General features: G+C 38.8%; 1 protein-coding gene across 1 annotated transcript in view; it reads right to left on the bottom strand.

The window, feature by feature from the left end:
- EPB41L4A (erythrocyte membrane protein band 4.1 like 4A) overlaps window positions 1-15972 on the bottom strand; it is a 74622-nt gene extending 58650 nt beyond the window's left edge. The window contains exons 1-6 of the mRNA XM_017728366.1: window positions 15916-15972; window positions 15709-15771; window positions 12817-12921; window positions 5993-6044; window positions 4829-4907; window positions 1113-1210 (exon numbers count right to left, since the gene is read on the bottom strand). Of these exons, the coding sequence (XP_017583855.1) occupies window positions 1113-1210; window positions 4829-4907; window positions 5993-6044; window positions 12817-12921; window positions 15709-15771; window positions 15916-15972 (454 nt within the window). The remainder of the gene's footprint in view (window positions 1-1112; window positions 1211-4828; window positions 4908-5992; window positions 6045-12816; window positions 12922-15708; window positions 15772-15915) is intronic.
- Between the last annotated feature and the right edge of the window lie 6043 nt (window positions 15973-22015).

Here is a 22015-nt window from a genome sequence, read left to right as displayed (position 1 = left end):
TCTCATAATAAAATGAAAATGCTACCATCATTGCATATTTTCCTGCTTCACCCTTGCAGTATTTTTTTCAGGGAAGGCATGTGTGCCAGCAAAGTGAAATGTGCATTGCAAAAAATTTTTCAGAGGATGACGTCATATTTCTTAGATGGCAAAATTAAGTCAAAAATAATTGTACACAAATAAATACTGCCTGAAATTTTAGCTTTTCAGATACACATATGATCCCCCATGAAATCCTGTATTATGCCCATTCCCATTTCACACACAAGTTATTCTGCCTTGTCATTCTAAAATGGATATAAAAGGAGGACTATTTTTAATGTTATATTAAATGTTGTTGAGTCACACTTGTAACACCAATAATACAAATAATCTTTCCTTGATACATATCACTTTAGACAACCTAAATTTAACACAGAAGAAATTACAGATAGAGGTCCCAGCATGGCTCTTCACACAATTTTTGGTTACCAATTGTGTTTGAATATAGATCTTGATCTGTAATGGAAAAAGAATAACAGCTCCAGTAGACAGCAGCTCCTTTCTAATTGATTGCTAGTTCTATTATGTATGCAGGATATGGCATCCACTTCTGAAAAGATCTGTACTGATGGGTGAATGTAGATAAATGCTAAAAAAAGTGAAAATTCTTCACTTCAGGTCAGATCATATCCTCCCTCCAAGCAAACATGCAGTCATATTGACATAATGTTATTTTTGAAATAATCTTTAATTTGGCAGACTGTGATTGGAGGCTGCCAATACCTTTTGAAATCTGTAGATCTCCTGATGAAGGTTTTGTCATACTCTACCTGTAATCCAAGCCATAAAGTCTTGAGTACATGATAAAATATTCTCCAGCAAGGTAAAGAATGTTTAGCAGAGTCTTCAGACTAAATTTGAAGTTTCCTCTTTACATTAACTTCATATTGCTCCTGCACTATTTGTTCAAAATGGTCATTTATTTACAGCTCTTGAAGTGAAACAGTGACACTACTTTTGTTCTGTTTTGAAATGAATGCATAAAGTGTTAATGATGCCTTCAGTCACCACTTAATAATCACAATGCAAGATGGAAAGAAATAAGCTCTCAGTGGGCCAGGAGAACTTACACTGAATTATGTATGCTCCCAGCTGTGCTGCAGTGTTGATTGGACAAGGCAAACGGCCCTGTAGAACATCTTGCTTTACCTGCAAGAAAAACTGATACCTAAAACACAGAGAGAAAATAAAGTTGTTATTTCAAGTCCAATTAATACTTCAAAATCATGCAGTTTATTGTACCATAACTGTGTGACAGTAAGAGCCTGTATTCCTCTCTAAATTACTTCCCCTATTGACCCTGAAATAACAACTAAGATTAATCCAGTGAAAGAACCTAGGTAAAGGATCACTCCCTGCTTTTCCAATCTGCTTATATTGTGCAGATACAATCCATTATCTCCCTAAAATGTCATTTCGCTCTTTTGACTTTCATAGAGCAGTCAGGAAGTGGGGAAGGGAATCAGAAAATGGAAAAAGAAACCTATCAATGGGCAAAAGTTTAACCTCATCACTGGATCAGAGCAAAAGAGAACTGGGTATTGGATGCTTCTTTACGCAAATATTTCCTCTGCACATACCAGAGGATCGACTACAATGCAGCAGGTAGCTTTGATGGAGTCCATGAAGAAGATGGAGGGGTGTGCCATCAGCAATTAACTGTATCTGTCATACCACAGGGTGCTCTCCTGCTTGGAATAGCAATAGCAGGGATGAAAATGTAATTTTCAAAGTCATAACCTGCTTCAACACTTGGTAAAGCTGAGACCACTTAGAATGAATCAATATGCCCAAAGCAGATGGAAAAGACAAGATAACAAGCCATTATATAAAGGACCTGCAGTTTTGCAACTTCCCATAATGATTTATAAGAAATCTTTTAAACACTGTTTGGATTTTGTCTGGTTTTATTCCAACAGATTTATGCAGTGTTTCACATAATCCTAAGTGAATTTCTTGCACTGATTTCCTACAAAAGGAAAAAATACAGAGAAGGTAACTTTTACAGAAAAAAAAAAGGTCTTCCATACAAACACATAGCTTTTTCATTATTCACTAGTTCAATTTTATCTACATAGACCCATTCAGCTACACTGCAAATAATTTATTCTGTGTTAGTACAAGTTATTTATGAAAGCACCTTGGAATGATCTGTAAGCTCAAAGTGCACCTACACTGATTTCAGGGAAGTTTACAAACTTCAGGTTACATGATAGCTGACTTGGAAAACTTAAGGTCCAACCAGATTTTCTAGACTTTATCACGTGAGCCTCTGAATAAAGATATCCATGTTTTTTCTGATTAATGATTCCCCAGAATTTGTGCTGTGACAGATATTGTAGTAGAAATGTCCATCGTCTAAAAAAGAGTTAATGTTCTCTACCTTAAAGCAACAGGGCATTTGCCCAAGAATTTTCTGGGAATATCATTGGGCAACACGAAGCACAGACACTCAGTGTTCCTTCACTCTAAGCAGTACCTGAGTCCTGCTTCCAGTTTATGCCTGCAGTCATACCTAGACAAATGTTCCCTGTATGAATTATGATAGTGACAAAGATGATTTTACATCTTCTGTGGAATACACAACATCATCTTTCTGACATGAAATGCATTTCTGATGCACACCCATACTTCTGTTAGCATTTCTCCACCTCTACAAAGCAGAGCTTAGAAGGAGAGGATGCTATAAATATATTATCCATGGAGCAGGTAGCTGTAGTTCTGTAGTCTCAAAATAAAGTAGCAGAGGAAACTTCAAAATACACCTGCATCCTGCACTGTTTATTGCTAAAGTGACTCCTGTAAGGTGAACAATCTCAATTCCCACTGAAGCCGCTGAACTCCTTGCAAAACCAGGCCTTTTGTCCATACCTATAGCTAAAGCACTCTCATCTTGTGTGCCGTCATGTTTGTCATGCATATATTAGAGTGCCTAATTGCGAGTTTTCTCTGGCAAACACATCCAGCAAACACCACAGTGTTAGCTTTTGCCTACAAGCCAGACAGATTCTGCTGCAAAGCAATTACAAATTTGACAGGTTTTCATTATTTGCAAAGAGTAATCATGTAATGGCACAGATCGTCAGAATCTGATAACAACAGAGTTAGCTCTCATGTCCATTAAAGTAATAAATACATACTCCAAAGAAACCCATCGGTTAGCACAAGGCAGTTAACACATCACTGGAATTACACACTTAGGCAGAAAATTATTATTATTTTTATTATTATTATAATAAATAAAAAGAGGGCCTTTAATGCCTCCTAAGTGGAAGGACCTTTAAGGGTCCCTTCCAACCCAAATGATTCTAAGGAAAATCATTATTATTATTAATAATAATATTATTATTGTTATTACTATTACTATTATTACTGTTATTTTCCTGAACAACAACAAAAAAAAACCCACAACCTTCCCTCCAAGATTTAAGAGCCTTTGAGAATAAGTGTTCATAGATGTTGAAGGTATTTGACTATTCAATATGTTTCAGAGCAGACTCACAATACTATCATATCCCTTGGCCCTCCCTCTGTACCATCTAAGGTGACAGTTCTACATGACCAAGCACTGTGAAGTCACGAACAGAGGCTTCCTAATTACACTGCAACATTTCTTGACTGGATTCACACACCTGATCAGCAGTGCAGATCACTGACTGGCCTTATCACAGGGCAAGGGGAAATCTTGTGAAAATTTAGCCCCCTGCCTCCTGGGAGGCAGTCACAACAGGTTCTGTGGCCAAAGTTCCCTTTCCCAGGGACACCTGTCTTTCCCTGTGAGCAGGATTTAAAGCTTTTCTGGGAAAGTACAGGAAAACTGCACCAAATTTGCATAGTACAGGGGCATTCCATTGCTGCCAGCTTTTGCTCTTTCACCTGCCAATTCACAGCATTTATTATTTTTGCCAGGCTAGCCTGGGTCTTGTTGTGTTGGAGACTTTCATTCCTGTTGTGCCAGTATGGAAACAAAAGAATTTTCTCACTCTGGAACAAGAAAAATATTCTGGCTGTGCTGCAATCTTTGATTAAGGAAAATGAAAAGCTTGCATGCATTCTAACGAATCCTCATGTGTCACATTCTTAGGACATCAAAAGAAGTATTTTGGCATCTGTTAATGCAAGCCAGCACACTAATTTTGTCTGCCTACCTACCCAAATTCTCAAATTTCCTTTTGAACCTAAAACTAATTGTCCAAGACATTTAATAAATAAAACAAACAGAAAACCCCGAAACTGTGAGAGAGTTCAGATAACCATGTGTGTGTCTGTGTGCAAGCATGTGGTACTGTGTGCATCCTCATACCTTGCAGAGGACAAGCTTAGGTAAAAGAATCAGAGGCATGCAACTCTTCAATTTCCTTCACATATTTTTAGCAAGACCAAAAGAATCCCCTAGAAAAGCAGTTCTGGAATTTAAACTATGGCCAGTAAAGAAGAAAATTCCCTGTATTTATATCTGATATCCAAGTAAACTATAAACTTGGTTATAGCACAATATAAATTCAGCTGTAACAATGCATTAGTGAAAATAAGAAAATAAAAACCCACCCCCAAAAATGCACATCAAGGCCCTTTGATTTTTGATGCATCAGAGAACATCTTTTCTTCTTGGGCTTCCAAACAGTTGTCACTACTAACCACTGTGAAGTTAATCACGATTTTCTTCCTACACACCAATGCTCAAGCAAAAACAAACCCAATCCAGACACACCATAACAATATGCACCTGGATGAAATATATTGCTAGCCTGAGATCAACAAACTACACTTTTATGAAATACTGTACCTTGTTATTTCTTCCTTAAGTTTACATGGATCCTCTGCATAAAATTTTATGCCAAAATACAGAGTGTATGGTGGGCCAGCTGTGGGAAAAAAAATTTAGTGTAGAAGTGAGTAATCATGAACTGCTAATTGGTATGAATTGTTACTAGCTGACTACAGGACAGCTACTAAGAAGTCTATATTAACATTTTATGAAACTTGAAATTTTCTGAAAAAAATGTAACATCCACACCGGAAGTCCATACATCTACACTCATTACACATAAGCAGGAAAAAAAAGGATTTTTATAATTTTTTTTAATCTTTTAATTATTCACATCTTGTCTACTTGGAATTTTTTCTTATTTTGAAAATTTCACTTTAGCTTTCACTGCTAAATTGTTACTTCCCCAAGATAGTTTTTTTTTGCTGCTTGATTTTGATGTTTAAATATTTTTTCCACTGAAGCTATCTGAAAAATGTAATTGTGCCTGAAATGTGATTGTCTGTCATAACTAATAATACTGAATAGTAATTCCTTCCACACTTCCAAGTATCTTACGGAGCATCTTTAATTATGTTAAATTTAGAAATACTTGGAAAAGGTCCTCTAATACACCTTTTAAACATATTACTCTTCTGTTATTCAGATAACTCAGTACCAAAATTCTTACAGCTATATTTATTTCATGCATGCTCCGCTTCTACATCTTTTTTTTAAACATGTCCAAATCCCATTCTTTAATTGTAATAAATATAACAGATCTAGCATCTGCAATATCTGAAAACTGACAGTAATAGAAGAAAATCTATTATCATTAGGAGGCACTGCTTTTACTTTAAGAAGCAGAAGGGAATCCTAGTTGGTTGTGGTATGCTAAGCGTGACAGAGGCATCACAGCTCTTATAGAATTAATTATACGAATTAAGAATAGCACCAGTTATTAGCCTAAAACAAAATTCAAGCACACAGAAATCTCTGGACAATAACCACACAGAATAGTACCAAATGATACCATGTGCAATCTATGTGTAAAATTTTGATACCATTAGGAACTACAATAACAAACTTGTTAAGAACTATCAATCTGCTGTGACTAGAATAGAAATACTGTGCAGACTGTATAGATGGAACATTGTTACTTCATCTTCAGATATGTCTTTGAAGTTCAAATTAAATACATACTGTTTATCAATTCTTTATGTTCAGCAAGGGTCTTGGCAGGATCCAGCCAGTACTGCAAGACAGATAATTATGGAGATCAGTTACTTAACTTGGAAAATGAACACAGAAAAATTGGTTATTCATATCACTTAAGCTTTTCTTCTTCCCTCATACTGAGCTGAGAGGAGGAACTGCACTCTCATCTCTGGAAGAGAGTGTGCTGCTACTTATGCTAGTAAAAATAAATATCAGCTAGCATGAGAAAATATGCTTTTCTGTGGGTGCCACAGGTCTTGAGCTCAGCACAAGTGAGATCAAACACTTCAGCGTGGTGGAGAAGAGACAAGAATCTCATCTGCCTTTTCATTTCTCCAGTGAGTATTTAGCATTGTGGCCATGACACAAACCCACACTTAAAATCACCATGAAGCTATTTATTATTTCAAAGGCTGCCAAAATTTTCCTGAAGAATGCAAGAGGTGGGGGGAGGAGCAGGAGATTTCTAACATTTTATTTGCAAGCCAAAGATGAATGGAATTTCATGGATAATGAAAAGGCATTTTTCAAGCCAAAGTTAAACAATGAAGATGAGAACATTTACAGATCCAAGAACCCCAACACCACAGCCCTGTGGGCACACCTACGCACACATACTTAGTAATGCGTAGTAGATACTTGTTAAATGCTTGTATAGATGGATAAAGTGTCACGCATAGTTACACTTCCAGGCTGATAGGCTGCAGTGCTGGGAGAAGTGGAACAAAAAAACGAGTGTCTCATTAATCCAGTGCACCTGCACAGCAGTTGCTGACAACAAACCCCACAGTCGGAAATGCCAAGGCAGCTCCGACACACCGCTTTCGCCCTTTTCATCTCCTGGCAGCCACTGTGACACTCCCCAGTGCTTCCCCACCTGTATCTCCCCTGCACAGGCTTACAAGCAGCTCACCCCTGCTGCCGAGAAGTGGAGGACCCAGCACCTACCCACCTACCTGCAAGGGATTAATGTTGTGAATCTAAAAGAAGTATTTAACATTTACAGAAGAAATGGGAAAAAAATTAATCATTTTTGAATAGTCCTAACCAATGAAACTATCCAATTACTAAAGTGACTAGTTTACTATTTGTTCTTTACAAATACATTTAGTGTGACTTTAATAATTTTTTATTTATTACTATGACTGATTTAAAAGTTACAATGTCATTAAAGAAAATAACTGCCTTTTAAATTTTAGGTAGAAATGACGTTTAAAAAAAAAAAAAGATGTTTTACATTATAAAGAATAAATGGGCTCTTTTGTCCTTTGTACTTCGACAAATCTGGCTCCCATACAAGCCAGATTTGTAAGCAGCATCCATCCAAGCTCTATGCAGTATTTCATATTTAGCCCTTTTAAGTGCCTGCAAGCACTTTACCACAAATCTGGAATCTTAATTTTTTGTATCTGCATAGGGTTAAACTTGGGTCAAATTCCATAAACCTACTTGAAACAAATATTAACTTGGTTGAAATGTTTGCTGTGGTATTAATCAATGAAGTCTCTGGTGCAGAAAGATCTATCAACTTCAAAATAAATGCTGGACTGTCTTAATTAGATTCTTACAAACCTGTAGCTATCGTGCCACATGTGTCAGTTTTTGTTCACATTTACAAAAGAAATACAATTTTGAAAAGAAAATGTATCATTTTTCAATTATAGTCTCCAGTTATCGAGGTTTTCCCACAACCTAAGACAACACTAAGAATTGGAATTGTTGTGTCAGTTTTTTCCTGCAAATGTTCAGAGCAAAGAACATCAATCTGCTGAGTTCAGGACATCGCTATTATATAAGAAATGTAAAAATTTTCAAGTAATTCCTACATAAAAGTATGTATTTAATGCTTCTGTCTTCATTATTAGAATCTGAAATTATATAGATTATATTTAGCATCATATCATCAGTGTACTGATCTTGCTGCACTCTAAAAGTTTATTCTTACTACCTGTAACTCACCTGACCATCACCTTTGTGTCTGTTGTTTTTTATCCGTTAATATTCCTTTAAAATTTCTTGTTTCTACTCAACTTTATCATTCTCCATATTCTTTCCACCGGTTATGTCATCTAATTTAACACGCACAACAGTTCTCTTTCTTCCTAGATAATTTACCGTGCTTGGGGATGAGTGTAAAAATCCATAAAAAGAACAAAAATCCATTCAACAAAACACAAGCTAAGTACAATTCGACTGTTTTTCTAAGATCTTGAGGACAAAATATGCTCTACATTGTATGAGATTTATTCCCTGTTTTGCCATGGATTACCTCCTACCTGCTGTGTTCTCAGGTTTGTGTGCTCAAACAGAGCTTCCTCGTGGCAGAGGAGAAAACACACCTACAGGGTGGGGGCATGGTGCAGTATGAATGAATAGCATGGTATGTCCTTCTGTATTTTTGTTTCTCCTCTTAGAGCCCTAAGAGGGTATCAGTGTGTGGTACACACTTATTATGATAGCTCAAATAAGCATTATCAGGTGCGAAAAGAAGAATATTTACATCACAGCATGCTGTAAAATTTTTGGTATATAGCACCATTCTTTTGGCATTTGACAAGGGAACACCCTTTGGGTTTCAGAAGTACCCTTTCCCTCATCAAATTCTGCTCAGCTTCTCCTGACATATCATGTATTAAAATTGCTATCTCCATTCTGCCTTTTGAGTACCTCAAGAAAATACTGACCTCTTCCAGAACAGTAACTAGCTTGGCTGTCCTACAGACCTCTGGCAAAGCCATAAGGCAGTAGCAAAGGGACCACGTGGAAAACCCCTGGAAGCTGGAGCACAGCAGGAACCAGCAGTGAGAGTGGCAGGACAGCCCTCCCAGCACCAGTTTACCCAGCCCCTGGAGAAATATATCCCTGGGCCACTGTTTTGCCCAAATACTAAAGAAATGAGAGACTGTAGTCGGAAGAGTGTAGCCAGCAGGTCGAGGGAGGTGATCTTGCTCCTCTGCTCATCCCCAGGGAGGCCACATCTGGAAAACTTTGTCCAGTTCTGGGCTCCTTCATGCAAGACAGACAAGGAGCTACTGGAGAGGGTCCAGCGAAAGGTCACAGAGATGATGAGGGGTCTGGAGCCTCTCTTTTAGGAGGAGAAGTGAGAGCTGGGCCTATTTAGGCTGGAGAAGAGAAAACTGAGAGGGGATCTCAGTAATTCCCATAAATATCTCCAAGGTAGGTGCCAAGAGGATGATGCCAGACTCTTTTTAGTGGTGCCAGTGACAGGACAAGGAGCTATGGCCAAAACTAAAACACAAGTTCCACCTCAGTGAGGAAGAACTTCTTTACATTGAGGGTGGCAGAACATGGGAACAGATGCCCAGGGAGAGTGTGGAGTGTCCATCTCTGGCAACAGTCCAAATCCACCTGGATGTGTTCCTGTGCCACCTGCTCCAGGTGACTCTGCCTTGGCAGGGGGTTGCTCTGGGTGATCTCCAGAGGTCCCTTCCAATCCTAACAACTCTGTGATTCTGTGAGGCTGGACAGTTTCCTAACCTACCCCCAGCTTCTGCTGCACATATTCTGGTGATCGTGTCTCATCAGAAAATACCAGATGGGGCACAAAGTCCTGGCAGATGAGGCAGAAGACACAAATTTCCCCTCCAGCAAGAGCCAGCTGATGATTCACATTGAGAATCACGAGGACAGTATCTGGTGTCAGCTTACAGTAATTTGGGTACCAGCACTCTGCAGCAATGCAAAAGGCTCAGGAGAAGGCTACATGATGAAGCACAGTAAGAGATTCAGTGTCATTCCAAGAAAATTGGTCGTTCTTTTAAAGGTACTCAAATACTGCATGAAAAGAAGTACCATGTAGTTTGTCAACAAAGGCACTAAGATATTAGGAAACACTACTGACAACCCACAGCATTAGTTGAACCCATCTGTTCACTGGGGTGTAGTTTTATATCACAGAATTTTAAATTCATTATTAAATGTTGTATTTTAACTAATTATTAGAAGGTACATTTTATTGTTCCTTTGGAGACCTGTCTTGTTCAGAGCACTAAATAAATATAGGTAAAGCTATTCTGGCAGGAACTTGTAATCTTCCAGAGCATAATTCTTCCAATTGAATACTGTCCTTTTACTGCGGAGAGTTTGGGGATACCTGGAATGTCAGTAAAGCGAAATTTGTGTAATATGACCAAATAACTACCCTGGAGACAGGGTCATCCAGTTTATGCTTCATCCTACTGTTCGTGGCCCTGCCAGTGCCACCCAGTTCTGTCAATCTGTTTGCTGCATCCAGCTCTTCTCACAGGCTAATTAGTTTGTTGGCTGTTCAGGAAGAGACCATTTTAATGCTACACATTCATATACACTACATAGCACAGTGAAACCTTGTTCACTCATTAGAGCCCTACTGGTAGTACTAAAATAATTATGATACCACCCACAGAAGAGGTAGCTCACCAACACAGCACTTAAAAGACCACCTGGAAGTGCTCAGGCTTGCAAAAGTAATGGGGAAAATAACTAAACAAGCCTTTTCAAACCCTTAATAATAAAAATGTTTCTTTTGTGACTGGTTTGTGTTCTTTAAAATATGTAAGTTTTGTCTATGCTGCTTTATTCATCATTCAGTTAAATATATAGTGTGACAAAAAAACCTGACAGTACAAATATTTTTTCCCCTACCACAAGCAATGTATTAATAGGTAGCCCAACCCCCAAATACTTTTCTCCTCTGAGACTAACTCAGGTTTTAAAACTAATTAGCAAGGTAACCTTTTTCCTCTTCCCTTAGGAAATCTACTGTGGTCAATCCAAAAAATATCCAATCCAAAATTTAAATCCAGGCTTCTTGCCAGCCATTACAGGGCTAATTCCCACAACAGCCCCAAGAGTTCTAGCCATAGTCAGCATGCAACTAAATATATGTTTACAGCTAAAGCACAAGGTATTGTTTGGTGCATGAAAACTTTCCATTATATTGTCCATTCTTATGAGCTTATAAGATTTCACTAAAAATAGCAAGCTAGCAGCATAAAACTACACATCACAAAACACATAAAACTACACACAGTAGCATTGTTTGGCTCATTTATGAACTTTTTAGATGAAAGAGCATCAACTTTTCGTTATTGTGACACAGCCAAACAACAGGAAAAGGCTTTTTCACAACAGCTGGTTACAAAATGGCCCAGGTGCAAAGGCAGCAGCACAAACTTGGCCAGTTACTGTGGCAGCATCTACATGGCAGGGCAGGTGCACTCCATAGGCTGGCATGCAGCTGAGGGCCCGTATCCACATGGCAAGTCCAGTGTTGGTGCAAGAGCAGCTGAATGACAGAAGTGGGATAAACACCTTCCTAATCCATGGGAAAAATCAAGAATCACGGTAGCTTCCTGACCTTGGGCTAGCCAGAGGATAAAGCCTAAAGCTAACATTAAATTTACAACACTGGAGCACCACATGAGAGAAAAAGTAGAACAAAAGGATGTGCACTAAAATGTGCTTTTATGTGTCCCTTTCACAATAGAGATGCAATCCTTTTTATATGCATATTGTCATATATACCACTAAATACACCCTGTGTATGCTTCTGGAAATATTCCCAGGAACAGCCATTTTTACTTTATTTGCAACCACAGGAAAAAGGAAAACACTTTGGAGAGCAAAAAAATACCTACCTGCTCTTCATTCACACCTCAAATTCCTCAGGAAACTAAAACTACAGTTTTTAGCAGTCTACCTTTGGTTCACAGCTGAATCTGGCTTTCATCTTCATGGAATGAAATTTGGTTAGAAGCTTATCAAGGAACTGAATTCATAAATGTTTGGACTACAGCACAGAAATTAAGATACAGCAAGTGGGGCAGTCTGTAGCTCTCAGTAGCAATCAGTAACCTTCTGCTTAACACTGTTCTGAATTCAGTCTTTACGTGATCAACTTCTGTTTAACAGAAGAAATTGGCAAATATTTAGCCAATTCAATAAGTTATTACTGTATTTAGATGAAACAGGGTCTTGTGCAGTACTATCATCACAAAACACTAGCTTCAAAACTGTAAAGGCTTGACTTAACTTAGCCATAGGCCAGGCAATATTACCTTCATAATTTTAAGGTAATATGAAGACCACCCTGTGAATACAGCGCTGGTTCCTCTTGCTGAGCACTCCCTGCTCCTCACCTCTGCCAGCAGCAATCCGGCACAAGCCTTTGGAGGGGCTGCTCCAGCGCTGCAAGAGACTGCCTGCTTTGGCTGAAACATCTCAGCCTGGCTTCCTTCTTCTTGTCTGTTTAGGATGGTAATCTCCCAGTAGAAAAAGCCTCAGATGTGTGGGTGAGTCCCTGTCTCAGAGGCTCTAGAGAGCATGGGCTCAGGGACACAGAGATGGTTCAGGCAGAGTGAAAATGGCATGGCCCAACACACCCTGAACCAGGTGCTCAGGAGCATTGCAAGTGAAGCTTGCACTGTGATGCACTCAGGGACACTTCTTCCCAGGCACTGCAGGGCCAAGTGAGGCTGAAGGGCACAGAGCACCAGGCACTGGCTGCAGGGCACAGTATTAGAGAGGAAAAAAATATCAATCCTACTTGCATAGAATACGTTTTTACTCTTTTTACTTTCTTGATTTAGTTTTCAACAACATTTAGTGTTTGATTCTGTTCCTAAGACATTAATAGCTATTCCAATAGCTATTTATTGCAAACAAACAAAAGAAATTATTACTGGAAACCTGAGCCAGGAAACAGTTAAAGTTAGGGGAAATATGACAATTTAATGCTTTACAGGCAAACAGCACAACAAGGTAAATTTTATACATGGCAAATCCAATCTGCTGTGTCTTTTACTCACCGTTTGATGACTTCGGTCACAGTAGCGCAGTCCAAAGTAATCTATTTCCACCAGGTTTAAGTGACGAAATACGTAGCCCAGGACAACCGACCCTTTCGTTGACTTCTGTGGGAAAGAATTTACAGAGCCTATTCACAAAGATGCTCTGCCTTTGTCAGCTATACGCAGTGGCATTCATGCATTCAATTAGCTTTGTCTAAAAAAAAATTGAGGAAGTTCCCAGTGCCTTTAACAATTCAGCAGTACAGATGAAAATATTTTACACATTTAAACAATAATTCTGTAAAATACTATTAGGAAGCTGGTAAGGTAGTAGTTACACAATACCAAAAGAAAAACAAAAAAAACCAAACAAAAATTCCACAGTTCTGGTGAACATAGCATTTTTCAAATCACACTCACCCTTCCAGTACAGACCTGTCACTCAAACTCTGACAATGGAGATCAGGAGGCAAAACTGCCCTTAAGACCTAAATTATACATCATTAACTTCTCTGTTACTAATCTTTGTAAAGAAGGTTAGGTTTTACTTGTTGTAAAATATTTTTGATAGTAGAAGGGGGAGCAGTCCAACACCCTGAATTGAAATAATCCCGCTGTTTTCTTGAATAGCACTTCATTAAGTATCTACGACAGTATTTGCAAACAATGCTGGGGACAATATTGCAAACAACAGTGCTGTTGAGAATGCTCTATAAAAAGCTCACTTCCACCTGAATGCCTCGGATTTGTCGGTTCGCCTGGCAGTGAACAACAAACAGATGAGGAAGATGGAGAATAATTACACAGAATGATCTCCCCTCAGAATCAGTCAGAGCCTTTGACCATTACAGTCCTAAATTCCACAAGCAAATACAGACATAACTCACAATTAGGTTTTGCTTAGCTGCTTCATATTTTGTAAACTACTAGATTGTAGTAAAATCACCACAGAGAAAAGAAACAGAAAGTGGAAGCTGTGGGATATTGTTTGTGCTATTTCACTTTCTAGTGGGATATTGTTTGTGCTGTTTCACTTTCTAGTCTATGAGCAAATAATTTCAAAATCAAAATGGCAAATAATACTGATTTAAAAATCCTTTAATTTATCTTTTCTGGTGAAATATCAATCACATCACAATGGTGAAGATCTATTTTTTTTTCAGCAGGTGCATTTGGTCAGGATTCATAAGTAATCCCATGAGCAGGGACAATAAAACAATTTCAGGTGGCCACTCACACACTAAGCAAGCCATGACAAGGTAAACATCTCTGGTAGGCTGGAAATCGCATATCCATGCTATTCACCAGATTTACTATATATTTGCTTAAAGCAGGAGTTGTACTTGAAAGGTTCTCTTTGTCTAAATCCATCACAGTGGTTGTTTACATCAAGCGACTGCAATTACATATTCCCTCAGCATGTACAGTGAGCCTTAATGATCAGCCACAAAACAGAGGGCAGTCTGGAGGGAAACATGATTAAGCTAAGCAGAAAGTCACTAAATCTCAATTTATCAAGTTGGATAAAGCAGAGCAATACAGTGATTTTATCATCAGTTTCATCAACAAGAAACTGAACTTAGGTTGTGAGAACAAGGCAAGACAAGCTATAGAGTGACCATCAGGAGCACTGCAGCAAAAAGATGGAACAAAACAAAACACACCTTAAAAATACTTAAAATACAGGTTTGATTACTAGACAGTGGGGATTTAAGACTGAAATGTAATTGTCCTTGCTCGTTTTATTTTTAGATTAGTTGTTATTCAAAAGAAGCAGAGGAGACATCCCACTAAAATGGACATCGTTATCTCATCATTCATATATTGGACTTGATGATCCTGATGGGACCCTTCCAACTGGAAAGTTCTATGTTTCTATGTCATGTAAGGCAAATACCTTCACCATTGTAGCTGTTTCCATTATCATTTAAGCAGTACAGCAATGTCTTGGGAACCTAGGACTGAACAGGCATCTTCAGAAACAGACATGAGGAAAGTTCAAAATAAACAAGCAGTCTGACTCCAAACAACCTTTGCAGATAAATGATGGCAACACTTCCAGCTGGGTACTAAACATTCAGAGAACGTTTTAGACTAAAGGATCTCCACCATCAGCCACTCAGAGTCAATGGCTTTTGACACAGTTAACCACAGTGAGGTCAGTAAACCCTTGCAGAAGGTATAAAAAGAGTTGCCTGCACCATGGCTCACAGGACACATCGCGTGGTGCCCACCCAAGCCTTGCTCACCTTCTGTGATTGTGTGAAGTTCAAATCTGTTTGCTTTCAATGAGCTTTCCACTCCTTCTTTGTCTGACCAGTATCGTTATTCACAGTGTCAGCTGATTTTATTAACAGCACTAAGAAATACTGATTGAGCCACCAAGACGAAGTTGTCAATTTCCCATTCAGGCATCTTACAATAATAGTACACAATCCTGGGAGTAATCAAAGAAGCTTAAGCCTTACAGGAGTTCAACTTACATGACTCTGCACCAGTTTAGAATACAACTACCCTTCTTGGCTGGAAGTCTTCTGCTTCATTCAGCTGAGGACTGCACAAAGAGTTTTTGGGACAGCTTTCCTTCCATGGACACTAAAGCTGGTGTGTCATCCCCAAGAAATACGTACATTTCAGACCTGTTTTGGTTGAAATTAAAGCCTCTTTTCTTTCCTTTCAGAGATAAAAGGCTTTTTAACTTCTTTTTACTTATACTGCTAGGCAGAGAGAAAACATAAATGCTTGTTAATCTATTCTCTTTTGACACAGCTCAGTTAACACTTCAGCAATTGCAGGTCCTGCAGAAACAGGTGGTCTGGCTGTGAGGAAAGACTGAGCAAAACCATCCAGCTTACAATGGCTGGGGGCTCTCCACCTCTACATCAACAAGGTGCTCAGTGCTTCGGTTACCTTCAGCATGCTGTAGTCTCCACAGCCCTCTTTGCCAATCCCTCTCACATCTTTCAGCAAAGCCTGCATGAACACAAAGAAGTGCTTTGCAAGGGAACATCCAGGATGTGAGCCAGGACCTATCTATCCTCACACCCTTCTAACCTCACCTTCCTTAACCTTGTATTTTCCCAACACTGGAGAGCACTGTCCAGGTAAAACACTGACCCTTGGAGAAACCACCACAGCCTCATTTTCAATTGAAGTTCTCATTTTTAGCCACATGATTTCAGGGTTTCATGCAAGTAATTTGCGTCTTCAAGACGAGTCAAGAAAGCAGTTTTGCTGATGAATCCCTTAGTAACTACCTCTCAGTCCTGAAACACATTTTTACTGCATTTGTACAAAGTTTTGCAAACTAAGAGAAGCCATCTTATTTCCCCTGGTAAAATTACAGGAAAGTTCAGCAAAGCTGGAAACCAAAACTGTCAAAGACGCTGAAAGTATTACATTCACATCATATGGCATTGCAAAAGTTACATAATCTGCCTTGCATTAAGCTCAGACTTGCGAAAGGTTTGCATTCTTAGGGGTAAACCCAAGTACATTTGAAAACACCAACAGCAATGCTTTCAAGAGAGAACAAAGAATTGTTTCAATGAGTCATAACATCTTGCTTTACATGTTAGCACTGTGGCTTCATAAACCAGAAAGGCAGGTTTATACTGGCTAAAGAAAATGACAGCCAGACCATTCAGGAGAAAGCTGATTTAATTGTAGTTTTCTTAATCAAATAGAAATTATTCTTTTAAAAGCAGTACACAGAGTACTGTGTTTTAACATATTCATATTACTCTATATTTAGACACCAGAAATTCTTATCTTTCACACAGCTCACCGCTTTTTTGCTCCAATGAGGTTTTTCTTGTTGGGTATTTTTTAATTTTCTCTCTTGTGTTGTACAGAGCAGTGGAGGCCAAATCAGAACTACCTACTGACGTTAACTGAGTTTAAAGACAAAATCTCTGCCCCAGTAGGATGCTAGTCCCTTTCTTGAAGGAAAAGTGCTATAGGGTAGTGAAGCCTCTTGTTATTAGAATAGAGTGTAACGCGTTGTCCCTTTTAGTTCGAACAGACATCATGAAGCTTTTCTCCTGAAAGTAATCCAATCCACACACTCTACCTCCTACAACCCCCCCAAAAAATAAGGAAGATGCAGAAGAATTCATGAGCCTTTGCCCAAAAAAAAAAAACCCTTAGAACTTTAGTTGAATATAACATCTGCCTTTTGAGATGCCTTCCCCCATCAGAGAGTCCCCCTGCAATGCAGCCTCCTCAGAGACCAAACTGCAGTATTTGCCCTAGGTAAAGGTTACTAAGGAGAGATTAAAATTATGCACAAAGGCAGCACACAATCACACATGAGAGTGAACAGATACAGAGCAGAAACATGTGTATCCAAACAGCATTTTCTCACTTTTCTTTTTGGCCTATTCTTGCCCCTTACCTCAAGCTCAGAAAAGACTAGACACTACTGCAGTTTTTCATCATCTTCCCCTGACAAAAGCAGCAAGGCATGAAGCTCTGAAATCAAAGATCTTGGTTTTTAACAACACAGAATAAGGACCCCTTTACCCCAAGGCAGTCAGCCACCCAGGCCTCAATTTGCATACCACATGTTCAAGCAGAGGAAAATCTTTAAATTAAAAATGCTAATAAACATTTACAAATATTCACCTAGACAAAACAGCTTAGCCTTAATTTCCAGAATGCATGTCCAGAGAAGAATTTACATTAGTGTTATTTTATACATGCAAGGCATTCCCCAGCACAATCATAGAACAGAAATAAATACTTTCAGGAACTAAGAATTTAACAATTACAAATGAAACAACACAGGCTGCCCTAAGTATACACTATTAAAATGATCCATCCAAAATGTACTAATCCATCCCTGCCTCTCTGCTTGTATTTCACTGGCAGCAGACATGCCAACCTCTTTTCAGAGGTTTTTGTCTGAAAATTCCCCGGATTTATGGACACAGGCACAGACCTCCCTATCACTGTTCCCAAGAACTTGACACAGTGTCTGACCTGCCTGCATACAACAGATGACACTGAATTCTAAGTGCTGTATATTAAGATATCTGTAGACTAGTTTAGCTTTCACTAGTGGTCAATCCATTGCATTCCAGTCAGAAAATGCTATTCTAGAAAAAATATCTGAAGATGCACCATATTTTCCTGGTTTTGCAATTATTGTATCTGTCACAAATTTATATGCTTAGGAGCAAACTCCTTAAGAGAGGGATACATTCCTAGGAGCGTGGGCTCCAGCCAGTTAACCATCTCCCCTTGTAACTACTGGCTGGAGTGCACTTTGAGGCACTGTCACAGATAGATGTAAACTGATTTACTTGACTCTGAAATATAGAAGAAAAAAAGTTAAAGAAATGAGGCTTTAAAAATGTTTGGCTTATGGGAAATTAATTCAGTTCAGTGGGGTCCTTTTTGGGGAGAAGATATAAGCAAGTATATTTATATTTACATGGTATAGCAATGCAATTTGTATCTGCACTCACATTAAAAGGAATGCTCTAAGCAGGAATCAAAGTCCACTGAAGACAACAAAGGGCAAGCAGAGCAAGCAGAGCAAGCAAATAAGTAATGGGAAGACAACTAAATTTTGGGAATTTAATTAAATACTTACTAGTGCTTTAAATTTGATCTCTCCTCTGTAATGTACAAAATGGCAGCAACTAGTTCTGTGTGGAGGAATTCTAGCCATATAAATTTTATTTTAAAATCTATTCACTAATCTATCCCCTGATATTAACATTATCCAGTTCATTAGCATCTACATTCACCATATGACAGATGAGTTAAGATACCAACAATAATGCATTTCAAGTTTTCCCAGAAAAGATCTTTTCTGAAGAATTGAATACCAATGAGCATTTCCATCATTCTCATGTACTTTGAATAATTCTACACCTAAGAAAGGAACTATGACAATACTAAAGAAATTTGAAAATACAGCATACAACCACCCATTGGGAACGGTGAAGATGTAGGTTACTATTGTTTTTCCACTTTTTGAAGATGCTCTTCACACTCAGATGTGTGACCTGGTGTACCTTCTTGTCAGGAGAGGGAAGTGAGCAACCCATGGTAGAGCACTTGGTGGAAGTATTGCCCTGGCAGAGAAAGGATGCTGTACTTATTTTTGGCACATTCATCCTAAATAAAGTAAGCATCCCCTGTTTTCTAGGTAATTTTCATGACATAGTTTCTGCAAATCTTTTTCCAGTCATTGAAGTCTTTCTTGAAACCTTTCTCATATAATCTTGCTGCAATTTTTAAAGTCCATTTTTGCTGTTGGTCATTTTGGCATTCTTGATTTCTGTTTTCTCCCCTTTTCAGTTCTTTTGCCTTATTTGTCTTCCTGTATTTCTTATGCTCTTTATGGCAATATTCCTCATGCTAGTTTTGTCAACGTACATACAAAATATCAGTTGAGGAATAAATACATAGGTATAATCTATTTTGTGTCAGACATCTAGTCCTGGTATGTTTGGTTCTATTCCTCCTATTTGTGATTTCTGCCTTTGTGCCGAAGGGAGGCACTTGAGGTACCAAAGCCTCAATTCTAATATCTCTATCTTTTCCTATGGCCATCATTTTAAACACCTCTTTTAAATTAGGTGTTGCATGCATTTTCATGGAGCATATATTAAACTCATTATGCACAGCAGTTTTAGAGCACAGGGACTTTAAATATGTCACTTGCTTTGCTTAACTGCTTTAAGTGCAAGGCTGACAAGGGAGTGTCAGTGAAGAGTTGAACTCTAAAAGGCTTTCAGAAAGAGAAAATGTTGACAGTTAAAGACTAGACACTCACTCTGTCAAACTGCTCAGGGATTTTACTATTACTGCAGCTATTAAACAAAGAAGTAATGAAGTTATTTTCTTGTTACAAGAAGTTGGCCCAAACTATTAGCTGGTAGAATGGTGAGCAGGTTTTTTGTGTTGTTTGGGAAGTTTTAGGAGCAAGAAGAATGGGAAGGAGAAAAGGTCAGTGTACATCTTGCCAATCCTTTATTTTGATGTTTTTTCATTCAGAATGAATAGCTGTACTGTCAGAGCTGAGCATACCTGCAGAAGCTTGTTTGTACAGAGCTCCACTAGACTGAGCAAAAACCAAACCACCTTCTCATGCTCTCTCTCCCTCAGCAAAGCCCAAATTTGGTGCCCTGCTTACCACCCACTCTCAGCCTTGTTAACCTCTTTGCCTTCAAGTTGCTTCTGCTTTTCTTAGGATAGTTATTTCTGCTACTCTCTGGCTTTACCTGTGTCATCCCCTCCATTTTCTATTTCCCCTCCTTTAGTCTGCACGTCATTTCTTGAAGTCTTTTCAATATTCTGGTCATGAAGTCAGCAACTTTTGATGGATATTCCCAAGTAAACTCTCAATTTAAATTTTAACCCTGTATTTCCAAATCCCCATGTTCAAGAGTAAGGGCTACAACAAATGCAACACAGAGGCTTAAATCTTCATCTTCAAGTCAGTTCACCCTTAGAATCCTCTATCAAGCTCAATTTAAAAAAAAAATGTAATAATTTATGTTTTCCTTCTTCAAAAGCAGTGGTGTTAGCATGATTTTGTTTATCATTTGATTCTGCTAATTGAACTGTCTTATTATCAGTCAAGAGATATTACAAGAGCAGAAGTTACAAGAGAAACAGTGGAATCTTCTCAGATGCAAAACTAATGGAAAAGACAAAGAGAGGATATATTTCTTGAAAGGACAGAGACACTTTTTCTCCCTAGCTCTGGCACAGAAAGAGCCACTAAGAGACTCAGGGAAGAAAGACAAAAAACAAAAATAGTAGCTCTCTCCATTCAACAAGCCTTTCAAAGCACAAGGATCTTTGGAACTTTCCTCTTCCACCACAAACCTGTAGGAGTCCTGCCCCAACACAGAGCCACTCACATCCCAAAAAGCTTTTTCCAAACATTTGATCATTTTTAATATTTAAAAGTTTTATTTCCAGTTTGATGAAGTTCAGTTTCTCATTTGGGCTGACACCACCAAGTCACTTACTTCTGCACTGCTGACAGACAGAAGGCAAAGGAATACATGTATTACCCTGAAAAATGTACATACATTTTCTGTACATCTTTGCCATGGTGCTTCTCAGAAAACTGATTTCATTCTACTGGAAACTTAATTCTCATTGAAATGTCTCATAATAAACATCTGGAATTTCATATAAAAAATAAAATTGAAGATTGACTTTTTTAAAATGTCTTCATTTTTTGTTTAATAGACATTCCCCATTAGAGCAATGGAGGATAAACTGCAAGTATTTTTGTTCTAAAAATAGTTTTCCAGATATCCTCGTTGGCAAATGCCACCCACACAAAACAAAAAAAAAAAAGGACAAGAATAAGCTACCCATTAGCAGGGCATAATGGCTGCTAATGGGGAACTTTATACACCTGCATTCTCTCCTTCCCCTTCTAGAGTTTCTGGCTGTCCTGAAGAGATGCTATCCAGTGCCACACACTTCATGGGCTCATATTACCATTTCACTGGTGCTAGGCTGCATTCAACTTTAACAGGCTTGACTGAAGATAAAAAAAACAATATAAAAGCCCCTGCATGGGAAAGGAAGGACGCTCAGGGAGCCGCGGCTGCAGAGGGGGATGAAAAGGAAGTATCCATCACAGCTCCCAGCTCCTTGTCACCCTCTGACTAGTGCTGCCTGGCCCCTCACACCCACACTCACAGCAAGAGTGCCCCATTCAGCTGTCAATCAATTCCCAAATCATTCAGCTGTCAGTCAGTTCCCGAATCACTGCAGATTCCAGCCCTGCATATTCAGATAAAACACAATCCAAGCCAGAGGGGGTTTTTTTTGTAGAATGATACCCCTGCACATAAATAAAAACAAAACAGAAGTGTTAAGTTAAAATAGTGACACACATTTAAATTGAAAGCATCGACGGAACCTGCAAACCATTAATTCATTCTTTTGTGTGTATGTGGCAGTGTCACCATGAATTGTTTCACCTCCCCCCCGCAATTCACACAGGACTATCACTGTCTTCTCCCTGGCATCATTGCTCATCCCTGGCTGCCAATCCTATGCTCCTTAATTAGATCTACCCGTCGTGTAATCCAGGGGTTATTGTGTGCCTTCCCGAAGCACTTCCCAGTTCCTTGCCCTTTCCCGCATGCTGCCTCATTCCACAGAGCACTAACATCATCCTCCCTGCTCATACCCCCTGTCACAGACAGTGCTGCTTCCCCCAGCCAGACAC

The sequence above is a fragment of the Corvus brachyrhynchos genome, unplaced genomic scaffold, assembly GCF_000691975.1.
Source record: "Corvus brachyrhynchos isolate BGI_N302 unplaced genomic scaffold, ASM69197v1 scaffold433, whole genome shotgun sequence".
NCBI lineage: Eukaryota > Metazoa > Chordata > Aves > Passeriformes > Corvidae > Corvus > Corvus brachyrhynchos.
This window is presented reverse-complemented; position numbering and strand designations above follow the sequence as displayed.